This window comes from Bufo gargarizans, chromosome 8 (genome assembly GCF_014858855.1).
Source record: "Bufo gargarizans isolate SCDJY-AF-19 chromosome 8, ASM1485885v1, whole genome shotgun sequence".
Taxonomy (NCBI): Eukaryota; Metazoa; Chordata; class Amphibia; order Anura; family Bufonidae; genus Bufo; species Bufo gargarizans.
In genome coordinates this window covers 194,229,809-194,254,187 of record NC_058087.1, presented here as the reverse complement: position 1 = coordinate 194,254,187, position 24,379 = coordinate 194,229,809, and the positions used below count along the sequence as shown (strand labels likewise).

The 24,379-nt window shown below is 50.7% G+C and overlaps 2 protein-coding genes across 2 annotated transcripts; one reads left to right on the top strand and one right to left on the bottom strand.

Moving 5' to 3' along the window:
- Nucleotides 1-1,275: 1,275 nt before the first annotated feature.
- LOC122944846 (phosphatidylinositol transfer protein beta isoform-like) lies at nucleotides 1,276-10,539 on the top strand. The gene is made up of 12 exons (XM_044303527.1): nucleotides 1,276-1,404; nucleotides 1,850-1,880; nucleotides 2,042-2,187; nucleotides 2,591-2,682; nucleotides 2,791-2,798; nucleotides 8,387-8,461; nucleotides 8,546-8,629; nucleotides 8,709-8,786; nucleotides 9,019-9,129; nucleotides 9,292-9,414; nucleotides 9,504-9,578; nucleotides 9,718-10,539. The coding sequence occupies exons 1-11, from the start codon at nucleotides 1,385-1,387 to the stop codon at nucleotides 9,549-9,551; spliced, it is 816 nt and encodes a 271-aa protein (XP_044159462.1). The 5' UTR covers nucleotides 1,276-1,384; the 3' UTR covers nucleotides 9,552-9,578; nucleotides 9,718-10,539.
- On the bottom strand, nucleotides 10,364-23,852 carry LOC122944845 (large neutral amino acids transporter small subunit 4-like). Its single transcript, XM_044303526.1, has 14 exons — nucleotides 23,136-23,852; nucleotides 22,994-23,059; nucleotides 21,632-21,821; nucleotides 21,473-21,528; nucleotides 18,258-18,334; nucleotides 15,951-16,043; nucleotides 14,765-14,898; nucleotides 14,466-14,626; nucleotides 14,027-14,182; nucleotides 13,820-13,946; nucleotides 13,623-13,737; nucleotides 13,346-13,419; nucleotides 13,150-13,273; nucleotides 10,364-10,717 (listed from the first exon to the last, which is right to left on the bottom strand). Exons 1-14 carry the CDS (start codon nucleotides 23,272-23,274, stop codon nucleotides 10,571-10,573), a joined length of 1,659 nt encoding a protein of 552 aa, XP_044159461.1. The 5' UTR covers nucleotides 23,275-23,852; the 3' UTR covers nucleotides 10,364-10,570.
- Between the last annotated feature and the right edge of the window lie 527 nt (nucleotides 23,853-24,379).

Below are 24,379 nucleotides of genomic sequence, written 5' to 3'. Positions count from 1 at the left end.
CAGGAGTGATGACATTGCTCTCCTGATGTGTCATATATTACAGGAGTGACGTCACTGCTCTCCTGATGTCATATATTACAGGAGTGACGTCACTGCTCTCCTGATGTGTCATATATTACAGGAGTGATGTCACTGCTCTCCTGATGTGTCATATATTACAGGAGTGATGTCACTGCTCTCCTGATGTGTCATATATTACAGGAGTGACGTCACTGCTCTCCTGATGTGTCATATATTACAGGAGTGACGTCACTGCTCTCCTGATGTGTCATATATTACAGAGTGATGTCACTGCTCTCCTGATGTCATATATTACAGGAGTGATGTCACTGCCCTCCTGATGTGTCATATATTACAGGAGTGATGACATTGCTCTCCTGATGTGTCATATATTACAGGAGTGACGTCACTGCTCTCCTGATGTCATATATTACAGGAGTGATGTCACTGCTCTCCTGATGTCATATATTACAGGAGTGATGTCACTGCTCTCCTGATGTGTCATATATTACAGGAGTGATGTCACTGCTCTCCTGATGTGTCATATATTACAGGAGTGATGTCACTGCTCTCCTGATGTGTCATATATTACAGGAGTGTTGTCACTGCTCTCCTGATGTGTCATATATTACAGGAGTGACGTCACTGCTCTCCTGATGTCATATATTACAGGAGTGATGTCACTGCTCTCCTGATGTGTCATATATTACAGGAGTGACGTCACTGCTCTCCTGATGTGTCATATATTACAGGAGTGATGTCATTGCTCTCCTGATGTGTCATATATTACAGGAGTGATTTCACTGCTCTCCTGATGTCATATATTACAGGAGTGACGTCACTGCTCTCCTGATGTGTCATATATTACAGGAGTGATGTCACTGCTCTCCTGATGTGTCATATATTACAGGAGTGACGTCACTGCTCTCCTGATGTGTCATATATTACAGGAGTGATGTCACTGCTCTCCTGATGTGTCAAATATTACAGAAGTGACGTCACTGCTCTCCTGATATGACAGCCCGGAATCCCCTCTCCTTCCTGACAGCGCTGTTCTCCTCTCCTGATACGTCATATGTTACAGGAGTGACGTCACTGCACGACCTTTCCCGTTTTGCACACGCCCCGTCTCCTCCCATTGGCCCAACCCTCTCAGCTGCCGCTCGCTAGCACACTCCTCCCTTAGCAACCGATTAGCCACCTAGCAACCCGCGCCGCAGCGGCCGCATACACCGCTTTCAAATTGTGCGTCGCTGGGGAATGACGTCACGCGTCCGCCGGCTCCCTCAGAGCAGAAGCATGTGTCCCTCCCTCCAGCCTGGGCGGCCTGGCTTCCGGTTTCCGGCCTGTGTTGCAGGGGCTGGTGAAGCGGAGGGACGAGAGGATGGTCCTGATTAAGGAATTGTGAGTTACCGGCGCCCGCGGGACCGGCCTTATGAGGCGGGGGCCCCTTTATTGGACGGTTGGGGTCCCCTGCAGCGGGGTTGGGGGTGTCTGTGAAGGGGGCAGCAGTGTGCGGGTGGGGCTGCTGTCAGGAGAGGTCTGGGGGCTGGTGTGAGGGGGGCTGTGCCATGAGCTGCCAGGGTGGGGCCCCAGGGGCCCCTGTGGGTCTTTACTTTCTCTTTCTGGGTCTTCTAGCTGTTATAGAGCCACAGGTGTCTGGGCATGCTGGTGCTTGTAGTCCTTCACGGTGACCGCAGGTCCTGGGTTCCGTGTCTGTGAGGGCGGCGGGGTTCCCTCGGATTCGTCCATTATCTTATGCGGGGGTGGGGCCGCGCAGCGTGTCATGTGACACTGGCAGGTCACATGACCCCCGGATTGCTCTGACCGCCTGTCGTCTCTCTTGCAGCCGCGTCTGCCTGCCCATCTCGGTGGAGGAGGTGAGTACCGCGTTGTCCGCTTCCACTGTCCTATCTGCTCGTGGAAAAGCTGGGTGACTGCTGTCCAGGACCCGGGCCGTATTGCTGTCACCCAGCTTTCCCAGGTGCTGACATAGCCCCGCCCCCTGCGTCCCGGTAACCTGTGCGGCCTCTCCCTCCAGTACCAGGTCGGGCAGCTCTTCTCGGTGGCGGAGGCCAGTAAGGACAACACGGGCGGCGGAGAAGGCATCGAGGTCCTGAAGAACGAGCCGTACGAGCGGGACGGAGAGAAGGGGCAGTACACCCACAAGATCTACCACCTCCAGAGGTGAGGGACCACCACCCCCATCATCCACTGCCGTCTTCTTACAGACTTCATGCTTCCTGAAGTGAATGAGACCTGAGGCTGAAAACCCGTCCTGGCCGAACGCTGCTCACAGCTGAGGGTTTGTTACAGTCAGGCGGCCCAAGTCTCCCTCCTGCCCTGTTTGTTGCAGTGTGTCAGCCTGGATACAAGTGTAACAGACCCTCAGCTGTGAGAGGTATGAGGCCTGTGCAGGGTTTCGGCCAATGGCTGTGAGTCGGGCTCCGTTCCCCTCTTGTCCGGGCCCTTGTGTACAGATGCTCAGCCTGGTGGAAGCCCAGGGGCCCCGCTTTATCTGTAGACGGCAGGACACCGGCCCTTTAAGTATCATGCTCCGGGTGACGCTTGTGTTGCTCTTGTCTTGCAGTAAGGTCCCCAGTTTCGTGAAGCTGTTGGCCCCCGAGGGATCGCTGGTGTTTCACGAGAAAGCCTGGAACGCGTATCCGTACTGCCGCACCAGTGAGTGTCCGCACCGCGCTCCGGAGGAGGCTGATAATAGTGTTATAATGTGATGATGTAATAACGCGCTGTCTCTTCTCTCCTCTCACGCTGCTCCCCGGACATCAGTTGTCACTGTGAGTATATACACGGTATCAGTCTGTCCCCCCCCCCTCTCTGTGCGCCCCCTCTCTTAGTCCTGCCCTGTGTGTGCGCCCCCTCTCTTAGTCCTGCCCTGTGTGTGCGCCCTCTCTTAGTCCTGCCCTGTGTGCGCGCCCTCTCTTAGTCCTGCCCTGTGTGCGCGCCCTCTCTTAGTCCTGCCCTGTGTGCGCGCCCTCTCTTAGTCCTGCCCTGTGTGCGCGCCCTCTCTTAGTCCTGCCCTGTGTGCGCGCCCTCTCTTAGTCCTGCCCTGTGTGCGCGCCCTCTCTTAGTCCTGCCCTGTGTGCGCGCCCTCTCTTAGTCCTGCCCTGTGTGCGCGCCCTCTCTTAGTCCTGCCCTGTGTGCGCGCCCTCTCTTAGTCCTGCCCTGTGTGCGCGCCCTCTCTTAGTCCTGCCCTGTGTGCGCGCCCTCTCTTAGTCCTGCCCTGTGTGCGCGCCCTCTCTTAGTCCTGCCCTGTGTGCGCGCCCTCTCTTAGTCCTGCCCTGTGTGCGCGCCCTCTCTTAGTCCTGCCCTGTGTGCGCGCCCTCTCTTAGTCCTGCCCTGTGTGCGCGCCCTCTCTTAGTCCTGCCCTGTGTGCGCGCCCTCTCTTAGTCCTGCCCTGTGTGCGCGCCCTCTCTTAGTCCTGCCCTGTGTGCGCGCCCTCTCTTAGTCCTGCCCTGTGTGCGCGCCCTCTCTTAGTCCTGCCTGTGTGCGCGCCCTCTCTTAGTCCTGCCCTGTGTGCGCGCCCTCTCTTAGTCCTGCCCTGTGTGCGCGCCCTCTCTTAGTCCTGCCCTGTGTGCGCGCCCTCTCTTAGTCCTGCCCTGTGTGCGCGCCCTCTCTTAGTCCTGCCCTGTGTGCGCGCCCTCTCTTAGTCCTGCCCTGTGTGCGCGCCCTCTTAGTCCTGCCCTGTGTGCGTGCCCTTCTTAGTCCTGCCCTGTGTGCGTGCCCTCTCTTAGTCCTGCCCTGTGTGCGTGCCCTCTCTTAGTCCTGCCCTGTGTGCGTGCCCTCTCTTAGTCCTGCCCTGTGTGCGCGCCCTCTTAGTCCTGCCCTGTGTGCGCGCCCTCTTAGTCCTGCCCTGTGTGCGCGCCCTCTTAGTCCTGCCCTGTGTGCGCGCCCTCTTAGTCCTGCCCTGTGTGCGCGCCCTCTCTTAGTCCTGCCCTGTGTGCGCGCCTCTCTTAGTCCTGCCCTGTGTGCGCGCCCTCTCTTAGTCCTGCCCTGTGTGCGCGCCCTCTCTTAGTCCTGCCCTGTGTGCGCGCCCTCTCTTAGTCCTGCCCTGTGTGCGCGCCCTCTCTTAGTCCTGCCCTGTGTGCGCGCCCTCTCTTAGTCCTGCCCTGTGTGCGCGCCCTCTCTTAGTCCTGCCCTGTGTGCGCGCCCTCTCTTAGTCCTGCCCTGTGTGCGCGCCCTCTCTTAGTCCTGCCCTGTGTGCGCGCCCTCTCTTAGTCCTGCCCTGTGTGCGCGCCCTCTCTTAGTCCTGCCCTGTGTGCGCGCCCTCTCTTAGTCCTGCCCTGTGTGCGCGCCCTCTCTTAGTCCTGCCCTGTGTGCGCGCCCTCTCTTAGTCCTGCCCTGTGTGCGCGCCCTCTCTTAGTCCTGCCCTGTGTGCGCGCCCTCTCTTAGTCCTGCCCTGTGTGCGCGCCCTCTCTTAGTCCTGCCCTGTGTGCGCGCCCTCTCTTAGTCCTGCCCTGTGTGCGCGCCCTCTCTTAGTCCTGCCCTGTGTGCGCGCCCTCTCTTAGTCCTGCCCTGTGTGCGCGCCCTCTCTTAGTCCTGCCCTGTGTGCGCGCCCTCTCTTAGTCCTGCCCTGTGTGCGCGCCCTCTCTTAGTCCTGCCCTGTGTGCGCGCCCTCTCTTAGTCCTGCCCTGTGTGCGCGCCCTCTCTTAGTCCTGCCCTGTGTGCGCGCCCTCTCTTAGTCCTGCCCTGTGTGCGCGCCCTCTTAGTCCTGCCCTGTGTGCGCGCCCTCTTAGTCCTGCCCTGTGTGCGCGCCCTCTCTTAGTCCTGCCCTGTGTGCGCGCCCTCTCTTAGTCCTGCCCTGTGTGCGCGCCCTCTCTTAGTCCTGCCCTGTGTGCGCGCCCTCTCTTAGTCCTGCCCTGTGTGCGCGCCCTCTCTTAGTCCTGCCCTGTGTGCGCGCCCTCTCTTAGTCCTGCCCTGTGTGCGCGCCCTCTCTTAGTCCTGCCCTGTGTGCGCGCCCTCTCTTAGTCCTGCCCTGTGTGCGCGCCCTCTCTTAGTCCTGCCCTGTGTGCGCGCCCTCTCTTAGTCCTGCCCTGTGTGCGCGCCCTCTCTTAGTCCTGCCCTGTGTGCGCGCCCTCTCTTAGTCCTGCCCTGTGTGCGCGCCCTCTCTTAGTCCTGCCCTGTGTGCGCGCCCTCTCTTAGTCCTGCCCTGTGTGCGCGCCCTCTTAGTCCTGCCCTGTGTGCGTGCCCTCTCTTAGTCCTGCCCTGTGTGCGTGCCCTCTCTTAGTCCTGCCCTGTGTGCGTGCCCTCTCTTAGTCCTGCCCTGTGTGCGTGCCCTCTCTTAGTCCTGCCCTGTGTGCGCGCCCTCTTAGTCCTGCCCTGTGTGCGCGCCCTCTTAGTCCTGCCCTGTGTGCGCGCCCTCTTAGTCCTGCCCTGTGTGCGCGCCCTCTTAGTCCTGCCCTGTGTGCGCGCCCTCTCTTAGTCCTGCCCTGTGTGCGCGCCCTCTCTTAGTCCTGCCCTGTGTGCGCGCCCTCTCTTAGTCCTGCCCTGTGTGCGCGCCCTCTCTTAGTCCTGCCCTGTGTGCGCGCCCTCTCTTAGTCCTGCCCTGTGTGCGCGCCCTCTCTTAGTCCTGCCCTGTGTGCGCGCCCTCTCTTAGTCCTGCCCTGTGTGCGCGCCCTCTCTTAGTCCTGCCCTGTGTGCGCGCCCTCTCTTAGTCCTGCCCTGTGTGCGCGCCCTCTCTTAGTCCTGCCCTGTGTGCGCGCCCTCTCTTAGTCCTGCCCTGTGTGCGCGCCCTCTCTTAGTCCTGCCCTGTGTGCGCGCCCTCTCTTAGTCCTGCCCTGTGTGCGCGCCCTCTCTTAGTCCTGCCCTGTGTGCGCGCCCTCTCTTAGTCCTGCCCTGTGTGCGCGCCCTCTCTTAGTCCTGCCCTGTGTGCGCGCCCTCTCTTAGTCCTGCCCTGTGTGCGCGCCCTCTCTTAGTCCTGCCCTGTGTGCGCGCCCTCTTAGTCCTGCCCTGTGTGCGCGCCCTCTTAGTCCTGCCCTGTGTGCGCGCCCTCTCTTAGTCCTGCCCTGTGTGCGCGCCCTCTCTTAGTCCTGCCCTGTGTGCGCGCCCTCTTAGTCCTGCCCTGTGTGCGCGCCCTCTTAGTCCTGCCCTGTGTGCGCGCCCTCTCTTAGTCCTGCCCTGTGTGCGCGCCCTCTCTTAGTCCTGCCCTGTGTGCGCGCCCTCTCTTAGTCCTGCCCTGTGTGCGCGCCCTCTCTTAGTCCTGCCCTGTGTGCGCGCCCTCTCTTAGTCCTGCCCTGTGTGCGCGCCCTCTCTTAGTCCTGCCCTGTGTGCGCGCCCTCTCTTAGTCCTGCCCTGTGTGCGCGCCCTCTCTTAGTCCTGCCCTGTGTGCGCGCCCTCTCTTAGTCCTGCCCTGTGTGCGCGCCCTCTCTTAGTCCTGCCCTGTGTGCGCGCCCTCTCTTAGTCCTGCCCTGTGTGCGCGCCCTCTCTTAGTCCTGCCCTGTGTGCGCGCCCTCTCTTAGTCCTGCCCTGTGTGCGCGCCCTCTCTTAGTCCTGCCCTGTGTGCGCGCCCTCTCTTAGTCCTGCCCTGTGTGCGCGCCCTCTCTTAGTCCTGCCCTGTGTGCGCGCCCTCTCTTAGTCCTGCCCTGTGTGCGCGCCCTCTCTTAGTCCTGCCCTGTGTGCGCGCCCTCTCTTAGTTCTGCCCTGTGTGTGCGCGCCCTCTCTTAGTTCTGCCCTGTGTGTGCGCGCGCCCTCTTAGTTCTGCCCTGTGTGTGCGCGCGCCCTCTCTTAGTCCTCCTGCCCTGTGTGTGCGCGCGCCCTCTCTTAGTCCTCCTGCCCTGTGTGTGCGCGCGCCCTCTCTTAGTCCTGCCCTGTGTGTGCGCGCGCCCTCTCTTAGTCCTCCTGCCCTCTGTGTGCGCGCCCTCTCTTAGTCGTCCTGCCCTGTGTGCGCGCGCCCTCTCTTAGTCGTCCTGCCCTGTGTGCGCGCGCCCTCTCTTAGTCGTCCTGCCCTGTGTGCGCGCGCCCTCTCTTAGTCGTCCTGCCCTGTGTGCGCGCGCCCTCTCTTAGTCGTCCTGCCCTGTGTGCGCGCGCCCTCTCTTAGTCGTCCTGCCCTGTGTGCGCGCGCCCTCTCTTAGTCGTCCTGCCCTGTGTGCGCGCGCCCTCTCTTAGTCGTCCTGCCCTGTGTGCGCGCGCCCTCTCTTAGTCGTCCTGCCCTGTGTGCGCGCGCCCTCTCTTAGTCGTCCTGCCCTGTGTGCGCGCGCCCTCTCTTAGTCGTCCTGCCCTGTGTGCGCGCGCCCTCTCTTAGTCGTCCTGCCCTGTGTGCGCGCGCCCTCTCTTAGTCGTCCTGCCCTGTGTGCGCGCGCCCTCTCTTAGTCGTCCTGCCCTGTGTGCGCGCGCCCCCTCTCTTAGTCGTCCTGCCCTGTGTGCGCGCGCGCCCCCTCTCTTAGTCGTCCTGCCCTGTGGGTGTGTGCGCGCGCGCCCCCTCTCTTAGTCGTCCTGCCCTGTGTGCGCGCGCGCGCGCCCCCTCTCTTAGTCGTCCTGCCCTGTGTGCGCGCGCGCGCCCCCTCTCTTAGTCGTCCTGCCCTGTGGAAACATTGCATTGTATTTGTTTCTGAGATGTTCTGGCGTCAGACAGTGCGGAGCCCTCCCTATGTTGGGGATTGTAGTACAGTGATGAGGAAGTAGTCACTGCAGCCTGTCCTGGAGACCTCATGGGTCGGTAAAGCCGTGACCTCTGTGCCCCCCCCATGTGACTGACAGAAATCACCGTTTGCATTGTCTGGAATTTTAATTCCAAATTATTGGCATTTGGATCGATAATCATTTTTTAGTTTTTAAAAAACTTGCTGCTTGCTGTCAGTGAATGGGATAGTTGATGGAGAATCTGAAACCGCCATCCAGACCTGCTACGTCTCACAGCTGAGGGGTTGTTGCAGTGTTCCAGTCTAGGCAATCCTCTGTGAGCCAGGTAGCGCACGGCTCTCGCCTGTCCTGATTAGTTTGTTACAATGTATCAGTGCAGGCTGAGAAGCTCACAGAAGATTGCCTCGACTGGATACAACTGTAACAAACCCTCAGCTGTGAGAATTTGCAGGTCAGAATCGGCAACTTTTGTATGGAAACCAGAAAATTCAGTTCAGGAAGCGGAGATCATGATGAGGAAGTCTTCACTACACATTGATGGCTGGCAGTGAGTGGCGCCTCCTATCAGGTGCCGCTTCTCAGATGTGGTGATTTTCGGCCGTTGGCATCTGCAGCGCTTGCGTTCAGACCGTCCAGTGCGCAGTGATGTCGTTTCCTGGCCACTTCCCCTTTAAGCAGCAGTTTCCCTCTTGCGCGCTGACATGGCCGGGCCAGCAGGTGGCGCTGTTCTATTGAAGTCTATGGAGAATCACCGGTATCTTGTAACGTCTCATGGATTTCCTTCCAGAACGAATACATGAAAGACGACTTCTTCATCAAGATCGAGACCTGGCATAAACCGGACTTCGGAAATCTGGAAAATGTGAGTCTTACCGCGCCGCGCTGTGTGCCGGTGTAAAACGCGCTGGTGCCCCATGTCCGTAATTCACGCACTTCCATCCCGCAGGTCCATGGACTGGATGCAGAGACCTGGAAGGAGGTGGAGGTCGTGCCCATCGACATTGCAGACCGCTCCGAGATTTCCGAAGACGTGAGTACCATGGCGAGCGCCAGTGTGTCCGCCTGACATGGGACTGCGCGTTTACCCGGCTCTGCTTGATTCTCCACAGGACTACAAACCTGAAGAAGATCCTGCAGCCTTCAGGTCGGAGAAGACGGGGAGAGGCCCCTTAAATAAGGACTGGATGGTATGATCCTTAAAGGGGCAGTGCATGTCCTACAATCTGCTGTGACCACTCCCCATCCTGTCCCGATCATGGGGACCCTTCTCCTAGCCCTTACCCCATGAATTCATCTTCCTACAGCAGTGCTCATCCTGTGCCTCCTGATTCATGAATAGAATGCCAGAACCGCGGTTAAAGACTGACACTTGCCGCTGAGGGTTTGTAGAAAGCTGACCGACTTCATGTTTGTTTGTAGAAAGAAGTGCAGAACAACCCCTCGTGCCCTCACATGTGTGCCTACAAGCTGGTGACGGTCAAGTTCCGGTGGTGGGGTCTTCAGGGCAGAATGGAGAAATTTATCCACAAGGTAAGAGCCCCTCCATAAGGATGACGTTATCACGCGCCCACCGCTATAGCATTCCCTACACCTCCCACCATGAGCCAGCAGAAGCCACAAGTTGAGGACAGCATGGCTGCAGCTTTGGATGTGACAGGAGTATAAAGCTTTTTTTTTCCCTTTATGTCCCAGCAAGAAAAACGCCTCTTCACAAACTTTCACCGTCAGCTCTTCTGCTCACTAGACCGGTGGGTGGACCTGAGCATGGACGACATCCGCCGCATGGAAGACGAGACACAGAGAGAACTTGACGAGGTGAGGCGCGAGGTTTAACTGTGTTTATTGGGGGGGGGGTAGAACATGTGCGATTTCTGGGACTGACGCATCGTCCTCCTTCTCACCAGATGAGGCAGAAAGGAACAGTCAGAGGGATGACTGCCAAAGATGAATAAAGCCTGGGGTCTTCATGGACTAAACAGGTAAGAAAAGGTTAAATCTGCTGCGCAGTGCAGTACCGGCGGTGACCACAGGGTGGCATCCCTAAACACCAAAGAGCTGGTAAGAACAATGTCTCCATCTACAGGCAGAACTGGTAACTGCGCCTCTGCTCTCTTCTAGATCCCTCGTGTGCGGAGTCTGGATCATCTTCCTCTCATTGGCTGATCTGCGCTGGGGAGGGGCGCGCGGCTGAGAGTGGCGATGAATGGCGAGGAGGAGCTGCTGACCCCTCCCCGGCGGATTCCTCCCCGCCCGCTCCTTTGACGTCTCAACTCTTTGGCCTTTTCTCATTTTTAATATTTTTCTTATTTTTATTTTTTTCCTGCCTGCCCCCTGCTGGCTGTCCGTGGCATTACCAGGCTGTGTTAACCTCTTCGCTGCCGCTGGTCTACACTGCCCTCCAGCTTTATATTAGTAGCGTGGTATGACAGCACGGTTAACCCCTTGCTGGAAACGGACATTGAGGGCAGAGAATTCCCAGCCTCCAGCGCCACTTACGTGCATTGAACGGTTTTCAGAGATCATCGTAAGAACAGGACAGAGATTTATTATATGGCGCCCGGTGCAGCTACATCCACTATTGGCCAGCAGTGGAGTGGTTAATGCGCTCTAGTCCAGCAGGGCAGGGGTTAACGGGATGCCCTTTTATCCTCAAGTGTCATTTTGTATAATTTTTTCTTTTTTTTTCTTACGGACTGTTCCATGTTAGGGAATGGGGGTGTGCGTGCGTGGATCAGTCTATTCCAGTGCTGTCCAATGGTAGAGAGGCCGGTGGGTGGAGCTTCAGGTGCCACTTACTGTTCGTAGGGTCCAGAAGTGACGAGACGCGGGACCAGAAGGGATGCTCACAGGGGCAGTGGGCGGGGCTTTAGTAACTTTTTTTTTTTTTTTTAAAGGTATCATGTCACCGCATTTATGGAAATAAAAAAAATAAAAATTCCAGATGGCGTCTGTGATTGGTGGTGGATTTGGGTCAGGCCTCGGTTGTGGTTGGAGGGGTTACCTTGCGGAGGTGTATGGGGCGAGAGACTGGACGGCGGTGCCTCTGATTATATGTGACCATCCGGTGGATCGGCAGAGCGACCGCAGCAAGAGACAGAGCCAGGAACGTGCCGTGAATCTGCAGGAAGAGGGGAGAATGGACATAGAATGAATCTGCTTCAGAGCTGAAATCTCCCAGCATCCCCTGCTTGTTCAGTGTCTGCTTTCCAGACATGCCATCTCGTCACCAGGCGCTGTACAAGACGTTAAAGGGGTTGTCTGCTCTCAGACATGGATGGCAGAACGCTAAGATATACCATCCATGTCTGATAGGAGCGGGTCCCAGAGACGGGACCCCCACCTATCTGTAGAGCGACGGCGCAAGCGCTGTCACCCTCCATTCACTGCTATGGGAGCTCTGAAAATAGCCGAGCGGTGACTGGAGGCTGGCCACATGTGCGCGGCGTGCTCTTCTTCACTTCAGGGGCCCCGTTCTGTAGATAGGAGCAGGTCCCAGAGACGAGACCCCCCACCTATCAGACATGGATGGCATATCGCTAAGATCTACCATCAATGTGTGAGATGAGACAACCCCTTTAAGTAAAATACAGTACAGACCAAAAGTTTGGACACAACTTCTCATTCAAAGAGTTTTCTTTATTTTCATGACTATGACAATTGTAGATTCACACTGAAGGCATCAAAACTATGAATTATCACATGTGGAATTATATACATCACAAAAAAGTGTGAAACAACTGAAAATCTGTCATATTCTAGGTTCTTCAAAGTAGCCATCTTTTGCTTTGATTACTGCTTTGCACACTCTTGGCATTCTCTTGATTAGCTCCAAGAGGTAGTCACCTGAGATGGTCTTCACTTCACAGGTGTGCCCTGTCAGGTTTAATAAGTGGGATTTCTTGCCTTATAGATGGGGTTGGGACCATCAGTTGCGTTGTGGAGAAGTCAGGTGGATACACAGCTGATAGTCCTACTGAATAGACTGTTAGAATTTGTATTATGGCAAGAAAAAAGCAGCTAAGTAAAGAAAAACGAGTGGCCATCATTACTTTAAGAAATGGTCAGTCAGTCCGAAAAATTGGGAAAACTTTGAAAGTGTCCCCAAGTGCAGTCACAAAAACCATCAAGCGCTACAAAGAAACTGTCTCACATGCGGACCGCCCCAGGAAAGGAAGACCAAGAGTCACCTCTGCTGCGGAGGATAAGTCCATCCGAGTCACCAGCCTCAGAAATCACAGGTTAACAGCAGCTCAGATTAGAGACCAGGTCAATGCCACACAGAGTTCTAGCAGCAGACACATCTCTAGAACCACTGTTAGGAGGAGACTGTGTGAATCAGGCCTTCATGGTAGAATATCTGCTAGGAAACCACTGCTAAGGACAGGCAACAAGCAGAAGAGACTTGTTTGGGCTAAAGAACACAAGGAATGGACATTAGACCAGTGGAAATCTGTGCTTTGGTCTGATGAGTCCAAATGTGAGATCTTTGGTTCCAACCACCGTGTCTTTGTGCGACGCAGAAAAGGTGAACGGATGGACTTTACATGCCTGGTTCCCACCGTGAAGCATGGAGGAGGAGGTGTGATGGTGTGGGGGGGGGTGATTTGCTGGTGACACTGTTGGGGATTTATTCAAAATTGAAGGCATACTGAACCAGCATGGCTACCACAGCATCTTGCAGCGGCATGCTATTCCATCCGGTTTGCGTTTAGTTGGACCATCATTTATTTTTCAACAGGACAATGACCCCAAACACACCTCCAGGCTGTGTAAGGGCTATCTGACCATGAAGGAGAGTGATGGGGTGCTGCGCCAGATGACCTGGCCTCCACAGTCACCGGACCTGAACCCAATCGAGATGGTTTGGGGTGAGCTGGACCGCAGAGTGAAGGCAAAAGGGCCAACAAGTGCTAAGCATCTCTGGGAACTCCTTCAAGACTGTTGGAAGACCATGTCAGGTGACTACCTCTTGAAGCTCCTCAAGAGAATGCCAAGAGTGTGCAAAGCAGTAATCAAAGCAAAAGGTGGCTACTGTGAAGAACCTAGAATATGACATATTTTCAGTTGTTTCACACTTTTTTGTTATGTATATAATTCCACATGTGATAATTCATAGTTTTGATGCCTTCAGTGTGAATCTACAATTGTCATAGTCATGAAAATAAAGAAAACTATTTGAATGAGAAGGTGTGTCCAAACTTTTGGTCTGTACTGTACATTTTCCTATTAGGTGAATATCACGTCAGCAGAATTGTGAATATAGCTCTGGAGTATAATCCAGGCAGTAGGATATTGCTCGGAGCCGGACATGTGCATTTTGTTCTCCAGTCCCCTCCAGAGCTGCTTTTCTGCAGTGCATTGTGGGAGCTCAGGAGAAGGGTCGGAAATTGTTGGACCACGTGATACATTCCAAGGAGGAGTCAGCAGAATTGTGAATGCAGCTCTGGAGACGACTGGGTTTCAGCAAAATTATGCATTCATTTTTATTTATTTTTTTATTTTTAACTTTATGGCACTTGAATGCTTGAAACAAGACAGGCAGGCCCTCACCCAGAAGGGGTCCCCACGCAGGGGCCCCATGAGCAGCAGGAAGATCGGATATTGGACAAGGGACAGGATTGAAGAGATGAACGTGTTAATTCCCAGCAGAGCTCCAAAGTGCTGTCCGGGGAACCTGAGGGACAGAGAGGACATGGTAACTCCCGATTCCTTCTATCATGTCTGACGCGTTCTGCGTTATACTCACACGCTGAGATAGAGAGTGGAGCTGACGAGGAACATGGACGCTCTAATGGCCACATGGAGGATGAAGGTGACAACCTTGAGGGGGGGCAAAGAGAAAAGCGACAAGTCAGGTTCAGGGAAGGGCATTTTCCCAGAGCTTCCCTCCACCTCAGGTAGTGATATGTGTAGTACCAGTCACAGCCTGCAGGGGGCGAGGCAGCGCCATCTGCTGGCCCTGAGGTGGTACAGCACCCAACCTGAAAGTCAAGTTAAACTTTCGTATTATCAGGATCACTTACCTGGAGTTGCAGAGAAGGTATAAGACAGCTTATTCCAAAGCCAATGACGAGAAGACTCCTGAGGGCGTAGACGGCGGACAGTCTCTTCATGCTGCACGCTTGTTTGTAAGAATTCCTGCAAAACATCACATCATGTGGTTTAGGCAGCGGCCCTATAACGCGGTGGATGACGGTATTATCAGAAACCATGGGAGGACCTCGCCGCGGTCTGGCCCGTCTTTCTGGGTCTTTTTCGGAGTCGGTGGTTATGGAGTAAGATGGAGATCAGCGGCGCAGCAAACAGGCCGAGCATCTGCAGAGCCCCAAATACCGAGGAGTAGACATCTAGGTGGAGAAGACACTGTTAATTGGAAGAGCACCAGGTCTAATGATGACGCTGGCGGGAAATGGTTGAGGGCGCTCACCTGACTGACTCCAACGACCCTCCTCCTGACTCTGAAGATGGGAGTTCACCGAGGAGATGTAGAAGTAGATCCAGGTGAGCAGCGTGGAGTCGGACAGCAGGTGGAGCAGGAACGTGGGGCTGACGAGACTTTCCAGCAGAGGTGACGGGGCAGGAGCTGGGTGGAACAGAAGCAGGTCAGCGTGTGGTTCATGATGGAGCAGGACCCCCACCCCCTAAATGCCTAGTCCTCATGGTGTTGTCTTCTTCTGGTCCTCTTTGGCTCCTTGCACCAAGGCCCATTCTGGCGTCAGAACCTGGTTGGCCATAGTTGCTGTCCCCGGGACAGATCTCTCTATGATACAGCTGGTGCCTTGGTTTTTAGATGAAGCTCTTCTGTCAGAAGAGACCTCACCCTGGTCCTGGCCTGAAGGTGACTAGTAGATGATGGTGGTGGTTACCGTCAGGCCTCTTGAAGCTCAGCGTCCTCCTGAAGCTCAGGATTCTTTCTCTGTCCTTTAGAGAGTTCTGGAACTTGCGATTCAGAGACTTCTGGCACCACTCATCCTCCTGGGGCTTCTTCTTGTTCACGGCCTCGTAGCAGTTCAGCCGCAGACTGACACTGAGGAGACACAGCAAGCTTGTTGTGACCATCTGCACCAATCACTACTACTCTCAACATCTTCAGATACAGTAAGTTACTTGGGACAAAACTACTACAGGCGGGATAGTGCGACCCACCAGAACCCGGAGCCCTCACCTGTACATGGTGTCCTCTTTCTCTCCAGGTGGGCTGAGGCACCAGCAAAGAGTACTGTTCAGGACCATCGCACAGGACATGGTCCCGTATCCTAAGATTATGGGGACAATGGGGATCCCCGAAAAATAAATGACCTAAACAAAGAGAGGGAGCGAAACTGTAAGGCTGAAATCTTACATCACCATAAAGATATACCACTGGATCAGGGACTGAGCGCTATGTATACCACTGGACCACCAGGGACTGAGCGCTATGTATACCACTGGACCACCAGGGACTGAGCTCTATATATATATATATATATATACCACTGGACCACGAGGAACAGAGCGCTATATATACCACTGGACCACCAGGGACTGAGCGCTATGTATACCACTGGACCACCAGGGACTGAGAACTATATATACCACTGGACCACCAGGGACTGAGCGCTATATATACCACTGGACCACCAGGGACTGAGCGCTATATATACCACTGGACCACCAGGGACTGAGCGCTATGTATACCACTGGACCACCAGGGACTGAGAACTATATATACCACTGGACCACCAGGGACTGAGCGCTATATATACCACTGGACCACCAGGGACTGAGCGCTATGTATACCACTGGACCACCAGGGACTGAGCGCTATATATACCACTGGACCACCAGGAACAGAGAGCTATATATACCACTGGACCACCAGGAACAGAGCGCTATATATACCACTGGACCCCCACGGACTGAGGTCTATATAAACCCCTGGACCACCAGGAACAGAGCGCTATATATACCACTGGACCCCCACGGACTGAGGTCTATATAAACCCCTGGACCACCAGGTTCTTAGTTCTATACAAGTGATGAGATATGAACTGTCCATGGACGTGTCGGGGAATAGTGACCTCTTTAGGCCTCATGCACTCGGCTGTTGTTTTGTCCACATCCGGGCCGCAGTTTTGGCGGCTCGGATGCGGACCCATTCACTTCAATGGGGCCACAAAAGATGGCCCCGCAAAAAAAATATAACCTGTCCTATTCTTATCCGCGCTTTGCGGAGAAGAATAGGCAGTTATATTAAAGGCTGTCCGTGCCGTTGCGGAACGCACATAGACGCCATCCGTGTTTTTTGCGGGCCGCAAAACACAACGGTCGTGTGCATGTAGCCTGACTCTGGGCAGCACATTATGTCTTACCTTAATGATGGTGAAGATTGTCGCTGAGGCTGAGAAGCTTGCAATCACCAGGGAAGAGAAGAGAGGCCCAACGTCCTCCAAGATGTGTGGGAGCTGAAGAAGACACGAGGCACAGGTAATAATCATGTGTGACTGACGGCAGGTCTGGTTAGAGGGCATAACAGTGCATCCCCCACTGCCCTATAAAGAGGCTCCCAGGGGCTACTTAAGGGTAGTGTACCTCTTGGTAAGAGATTGACTGCTAGAGAAGTCTCTACAATGCACTAAAAGACAATGAGGGACGTTTATCAAGACGGCAGCCATGATCCCTCTGCACCGGAGTGGAATGGTCCGAATCTATTCAGGCAGATGAGTCTTAAATTAGTCGCATCTCTGGCAACCTGTGCCCCAGAAAGTGAAGTCTGCGCCAGCCGAGGCCGTATCTCATCTGGTATCCGGGCTAGAGGCCGTATCTCATCTGGTATCCGGGCTAGAGGCCGTATCTCATCTGGTATCCGGGCTAGAGGCCGTATCTCATCTTGTATCCGGGCTAGAGGCCGTATCTCATCTTGTATCCGGGCTGGAGGCCGTATCTCATCTTCTATCCGGGCTAGAGGCCGTATCCCATCCTGTATCCGGGCTAGAGGCCGTATCTCATCTGATATCCGGGATAGAGGCCGTATCTCATCTTCTATCCGGGCTAGAGGCCGTATCCCATCCTGTATCCGGGCTAGAGGCCGTATCCCATCCTGTATCCGGGCTAGAGGCCGTATCCCATCCTGTATCCGGGCTAGAGGCCGTATCCCATCCTGTATCCGGGCTAGAGGCCGTATCCCATCCTGTATCCGGGCTAGAGGCCGTATCCCATCCTGTATCCGGGCTAGAGGCCGTATCTCATCTTGTATCTGCACTGGAGGCCATATTCCATCCTGTATCCGGGCTAGAGGCCGTATCTCATCTGGTATCCGGGCTAGAGGCCGTATCTCATCTGGTATCCGGGCTAGAGGCCGTATCTCATCTGGTATCCGGGCTAGAGGCCGTATCTCATCTGGTATCCGGGCTAGAGGCCGTATCTCATCTGGTATCCGGGCTAGAGGCCGTATCTCATCTGGTATCCGGGCTAGAGGCCGTATCTCATCTGGTATCCGGGCTAGAGGCCGTATCTCATCTGGTATCCGGGATAGAGGCCGTATCTCATCAGGTATCCGGGCTAGAGGCCGTATCTCATCTGGTATCCGGGATAGAGGCCGTATCTCATCTTCTATCCGGGCTAGAGGCCATATCTCATCTTCTATCCGGGCTAGAGGCCATATCTCATCTTCTATCCGGGCTGGAGGCCGTATCTCATCCTGTATCCGGGCTAGAGGCCGTATCTCATCCTGTATCCGGGCTAGAGGCCGTATCTCATCCTGTATCCGGGCTAGAGGCCGTATCTCATCCTGTATCCGGGCTAGAGGCCGTATCTCATCCTGTATCCGGGCTAGAGGCCGTATCTCATCCTGTATCCGGGCTAGAGGCCGTATCTCATCCTGTATCCGGGCTAGAGGCCGTATCTCATCCTGTATCCGGGCTAGAGGCCGTATCTCATCCTGTATCCGGGCTAGAGGCCGTATCTCATCCTGTATCCGGGCTAGAGGCCGTATCTCACCTTGTATCCGGGCTAGAGGCCGTATCTCATCCTGTATCCGGGCTAGAGGCCGTATCTCATCCTGTATCCGGGCTAGAGGCCGTATCTCATCCTGTATCCGGGCTAGAGGCCGTATCTCATCCTGTATCCGGGCTAGAGGCCGTATCTCATCCTGTATCCGGGCTAGAGGCCGTATCTCATCCTGTATCCGGGCTAGAGGCCGTATCTCATCCTGTATCCGGGCTAGAGGCCGTATCTCATCCTGTATCCGGGCTAGAGGCCGTATCTCATCCGGTATCCGGGCTAGAGGCCGTATCTCATCTTGTATCCGGGCTGGAGGCCGTATCATAGAGGCTGTACATAGATCCATTCACACACACAAGCTTCATCCCGACATCTTGGTGCAGGATTTTTTTTTTGTCAATGAGTTTAGATTTATTTGGCCACTACCTCCAAGTTGTTCTGTATCACATGTGACCGGATTAGATACACTGGTATAATATCTTATGTCTCCTGCTGTCAGCAGCTGAGGTCAGGGTTCTTGGGTGTGATCTGTTGTGTAAATATTTGGGGTGTTTGTAGGCGACACATCAGACGTCAGGGACAGTTCACATAAAAACACAATAAATCGGTCACTGATAAGAAGATTTATATCTGTCATTTAAGGTAAATCTCCCACAGCAATAACACCTAATCCTTACCATGAGAGAGGAGAAGAGGACACAGCTTCCGCCGAGGCCCTGCGCGATCAGCGCAAACGGCAGGAACAGGGACAGGGCTGAGGGACAATAGAAGCATCACATGTAAAAGGATACTACTATAATACTGCTCTATGTACAAGAATATAACTACTATAATACTGCTCTATGTACAAGAATATAACTACTATAATACTGCTCTATGTACAAGAATATAACTACTATAATACTGCCTCCTATGTACAAGAATATAACTACTATAATACTGCTCCTATGTACAAGAATATAACTACTATAATACTGCTCCTATGTACAAGAATATAACTACTATAATACTGCTCTATGTACAAGAATATAACTACTATAATACTGCTCCTATGTACAAGAATATAACTACTATAATACTGCTCTATGTACAAGAATATAACTACTATAATACTGCTCCTATGTGCAAGAATATAACTACTATAATACTGCTCTATGTACAAGAATATAACTACTATAATACTGCTCCTATGTACAAGAATATAACTACTATAATACTGCTCCTATGTACAAGAATATAACTACTATAATACTGCTCTATGTACAAGAATATAACTACTATAATACTGCTCCTATGTGCAAGAATATAACTACTATAATACTGCCTCCTATGTACAAGAATATAACTGCTATAATACTGCTCCTATATACAAGAATATAACTATTATAATACTGCTCCTATGTACAAGAATATAACTACTATAATACTGCTCCTATGTACAAGAATATAACTACTATAATACTGCCTCCTATGTACAAGAATATAACTACTATAATACTGCCTCCTATGTACAAGAATATAACTACTATAATACTGCTCCTATGTACAAGAATATAACTACTATAATACTGCTACTATGTACAAGAATATAACTACTATAATACTGCTCCTGTGTACAAGAATATAACTACTATAATACTGCTCCTGTGTACAAGAATATAACTGCTATAATACTGCCCCCTATGTACAAGAATATAACTGCTATAATACTGTACCTATGTACAAGAATATAACTACTATAATACTGCCTCCTATGTACAAGAATATAACTACTATAATACTGCCTCCTATGTACAAGAATATAACTACTATAATACCGCTCCTATGTACAAGAATATAACTACTATAATACTGCCTCCTATGTACAAGAATATAACTACTATAATACCGCTCCTATGTACAAGAATATAACTACTATAATACTGCTCCTATGTACAAGAATATAACTACTATAATACTGCTCCTGTGTACAAGAATATAACTACTATAATACTGCTCCTGTGTACAAGAATATAACTACTATAATACTGCCTCCTATGTACAGGAATATAACTACTATAATACTGCTCCTATGTACAAGAATATAACGACTATAATACTGCTCCTATGTACAAGAATATAACTACTATAATACTGCCTCCTATGTACAAGAATATAACTACTATAATACTGCTCCTATGTACAGGAATATAACTGCTATAATACTGCTCCTATGTACAAGAATATAACTACTATAATACTGCCTCCTATGTACAAGAATATAACTACTATAATACTGCCTCCTATGTACAACAATATAACTACTATAATACTGCCTCCTATGTACAAGAATATAACTACTATAATACTGCTCCTATGTACAAGAATATAACTACTATAATACTGCCTCCTATGTACAAGAATATAACTACTATAATTCTTCTCCTATGTACAAGAATATAACTACTATAATGCTGCCTCCTATGTACAAGAATATAACTACTATAATGCTGCCTCCTATGTACAAGAATATAACTACTATAATACTGCCTCTATGTACAAGAATATAACTACTATAATACTGCCTCTATGTACAAGAATATAACTACTATAATACTACTCCTATGTACAAGAATATAACTACTATAATACTGCCTCCTATGTACAAGAATATAACTACTATAATGCTGCCTCCTATGTACAAGAATATAACTACTATAATACTGCTCCTATGTACAAGAATATAACTACTATAATACTGCCTCCTATGTACAAGAATATAACTACTATAATACTGCTCCTATGTACAAGAATATAACTACTATAATACTGCCTCCTATGTACAAGAATATAACTACTATAATACTGCCTCCTATGTACAAGAATATAACTACTATAATACTGCTCCCATGTACGAGAATATAACTACTATAATACTGCCCCTATGTACGAGAATATAACTACTATAATACTGCCTCCTATGTACAAGAATATAACTACTATAATACTGCTCCTATGTACAGGAATATAACTACTATAATACTGCTCCTATGTACAAGAATATAACTACTATAATACTGCCTCCTATGTACAAGAATATAACTACTACAATACTGCTCCAATGTACAAGAATATAACTACTATAATACTGCTTCCTATGTACAAGGATATAACTACTATAATACTGCTTCCTATGTACAAGAATATAACTACTATAATACTGCCTCCTATGTACAGGAATATAACTACTATAATACTGCCTCCTATGTACAAGAATATAACTACTATAATACTGCCTCCTATGTACAAGAATATAACTACTATAATACTGCCTCCTATGTACAAGAATATAACTACTATAATACTGCTCCTATGTACAAGAATATAACTACTATAATACTGCCTCCTATGTACAAGGACATGACTACTATAATACTGCTCCTATGTACAAGAATATAACTACTATAATACTGCTCCTATGTACAAGAATATAACTACTATAATACTGCTCCTATGTACAGGAATATAACTACTATAATACTGCCCCTATGTACAGGAATATAACTACCATAATACTGCTCCTATGTACAAGAATATAACTACTATAATACTGCTCCTATGTACAGGAATATAACTACTATAATACTGCCCCTATGTACAGGAATATAACTACTATAATACTGCTCCTATGTGCAAGAATATAACTGCTATAATACTGCCTCCTACGTACAAGAATATAACTACTATAATACTGCTCCTATGTACAAGAATATAACTACTATAATACTGCCTCCTATGTACAAGAATATAACTACCATAATACTGCTCCTATGTACAGGAATATAACTACTATAATACTGCCTCCTATGTACAAGAATATAACTACTATAATACTGCCACTATGGATACTCACTTTGTGGCCTAACAAGGCAGTACACGAGCATCAGGCAGGAGACGGACACCAGGGCTCTGTGGGTGCAGAGTGGGGAGATGGGTGGTGATGAGTGGCAGACAGTAGACTATATTGCGGCTATACTGAGGGTCACAGATGTGCGGTCTATATATTTCTCACCCTCCAATCTGGCGCAGTGACCTGATGTGGACGTATCCCAAAAGCAGCTGGAGGGGCAGAAAGGCCCCCCAGATGAAGAATGTCCCCACTGTGAACCCTAAGGTGAGGCTTTGCTCTTGAGATGTGCAGGGATCTTGGGGTTTATTGCTCCTGGACCCCAATATTAACTCCGCCATGGAAGACACCGTCTCTGGATGCGGGAAATCAGAACGAGGAGACGTCAGAAAACGGATGTAACACAGAGTCCTGCAGGGCGTGCAATATACCGTCATCCCGCAGGGTCACTAGCTGTATACCGCAGGCTATATATAGTGTCTATGGGGACGTGTGATATACAGTATATTACAGGCGGTATATAATAGTCTATGAAGATGTGGGATATACAGTATATTACAGGCGGTATATAATAGTCTATAAAGATGTGTGATATACAGTATATTACAGGCGGTATATAATAGTCTATGAAGATGTGTGATATACAGTATATTACAGGCGGTATATAATAGTCTATAAAGATGTGTGATATACAGTATATTACAGGCGCTATATAATAGTCTATGAAGATGTGTGATATACAGTATATTACAGGCGCTATATAATAGTCTATGAAGATGTGTGATATACAGTATATTACAGGCGGTATATAATAGACTATAAAGATGTGTGATATACAGTATATTACAGGCGGTATATAATAGTCTATAAAGATGTGTGATATACAGTATATTACAGGCGGTATATAATAGTCTATAAAGATGTGTGATATACAGTATATTACAGGCGGTATATAATAGTCTATAAAGATGTGTGATATACAGTATATTACAGGCGGTATATAATAGTCTATAAAGATGTGTGATATACAGTATATTACAAGCGGTATATAATAGTCTATAAAGATGTGTGATATACAGTATATTACAGGCGGTATATAATAGTCTATGAAGATGTGTGATATACAGTATATTACAAGCAGTATATAATAGTCTATGAAGATGTGTGATATACAGTATATTACAGGCGGTATATAATAGTCTATGAAGATGTGTGATATACAGTATATTACAGGCGGTATATAATAGTCTATGAAGATGTGTGATATACAGTATATTACAGGCGGTATATAATAGTCTATGAAGATGTGTGATATACAGTATATTACAGGCGGTATATAATAGTCTATGAAGATGTGTGATATACAGTATATTACAGGCGGTATATAATAGTCTATAAAGATGTGTGATATACAGTATATTACAGGCGGTATATAATAGTCCATGGGGATCTCTGATGTAGGTGGATGTAACCCCTTATGATCGGCCTCTGCAGGTAACGACGCTTTGTTACTCCTCATGCTCTCACCTGCACGTCCAGTATGCTCGGCTCCAGCAGAGCTTCCATTACTCCGCTCTTCTGACCGCTCCAGATCTGGGAGACACAATAAGAGACATTTTATATGACAAAACGTAAAGGGAGAGAGAACGAGGGACGAGCGGATACCGACCTGAGTGACAGTCCTGAGACAGCACCCCCACATCTGTCAGGATGGGACTCAGCGAATTCCAGCCAAGAAGACACCCTGAAAATAGCAGAGTCTCCACTAGAGCCGAGCTCAGTATCCACCGCCTCATGATTGGCCCCATAATTCAGCAGGCAGAGGACATGGGAAAAGTGCAGTATATGGCAGGACTTCTGGCCGTCTGTCACAGGCGGTATATAGTTCTGCTCCTTGTATAGCTGGCTGTATATAGTTCTGCTCCTTGTATTGCAGGCTGTATATCGCAGGCGGTATATAATTCTGCTCCTTGTGTAGCAGGCGGTATATAGTTCTGCTCCTTGTGTAGCAGGCGGTATATAGTTCTGCTCCTTGTATAGCCGGCTGTATATCGCAGGCGGTATATAATGCTGCTCCTTGTGTAGCTGGCTGTATATAGTTCTGCTCCTTGTATAGCCGGCTGTATATCGCAGGCGGTATATAATGCTGCTCCTTGTATTGCAGGCGGTATATAATTCTGCTCCTTGTATAGCTGGCTGTATATCGCAGGCGGTATATAATGCTGCTCCTTGTGTAGCTGGCTGTATATAGTTCTGCTCCTTGTATCGCAGGCGGTATATAGTTCTGCTCCTTGTATTGCAGGCGGTATATAATGCTGCTCCTTGTATTGCAGGCGGTATATAATGCGGCTCCTTGTATTGCAGACGTGTAGACCCGGTCGGGGTATTGAGTGCAGACTGGTTCCTGGGCCGGGGCGTTGCACGCTCACTGGTGACCCTGTGTTTACAGACGACACATCTGCAATCCTGACCCACAACTAAAAAATCCAATCATGGCAGATGGAAGAGAAGGAAGGAGTGTGTACAATACAGGCGCAGCACAAGCGCACACAAACAGCCGCACAATCGCCTCTCTATAGCCTCAATATCAGAGCAAGGTGGACGCGGACAGTGCACCTCTCCCACCGCTGGGACCCTACGGGGTGAGGGAAGGGCAATCCATAACTCAGACCCCAACGGCCGTAGAGCGCCCATCACTGCAGGAGGTTCACCCGACGGGCCCCAGGGCACCAGAAGATGACCTTTATGGGGGAAGATGTAGCTTGTCCTCAGTTTAGTGATGTCATCCTACCTCCATATGATGTATGGAACGGGAGGGGCCGCACCAACCCCAATAGCAGGGCCGTATATTATCCCTTCAATAAACTGGATCCATCTGGTCCCTTAGGTTTTCCTACGGAAAAAGGGTCTGAT

Bases quoted from the DNA above. Each gene is read 5' to 3' on its own strand.
- LOC122944846 (XM_044303527.1), top strand. From the start codon at position 1,385: ATGGTCCTGATTAAGGAATT. The intron at 1,881-2,041 runs GTGAGTACCGCG...CTCTCCCTCCAG, and splicing joins TGCCCATCTCGGTGGAGGAG to TACCAGGTCGGGCAGCTCTT. The intron at 8,787-9,018 runs GTATGATCCTTA...GTTTGTTTGTAG, and splicing joins CCTTAAATAAGGACTGGATG to AAAGAAGTGCAGAACAACCC.
- LOC122944845 (XM_044303526.1), bottom strand. From the start codon at position 23,274: ATGGGGCCAATCATGAGGCGGTGGATACTGAGCTCGGCTCTAGTGGAG. The intron at 21,529-21,631 runs GTGAGAAATATA...CTGCACCCACAG, and splicing joins TCACTGCGCCAGATTGGAGG to AGCCCTGGTGTCCGTCTCCT. The intron at 14,627-14,764 runs GTGAGGGCTCCG...GTGTCTCCTCAG, and splicing joins AAAGAGGACACCATGTACAG to TGTCAGTCTGCGGCTGAACT.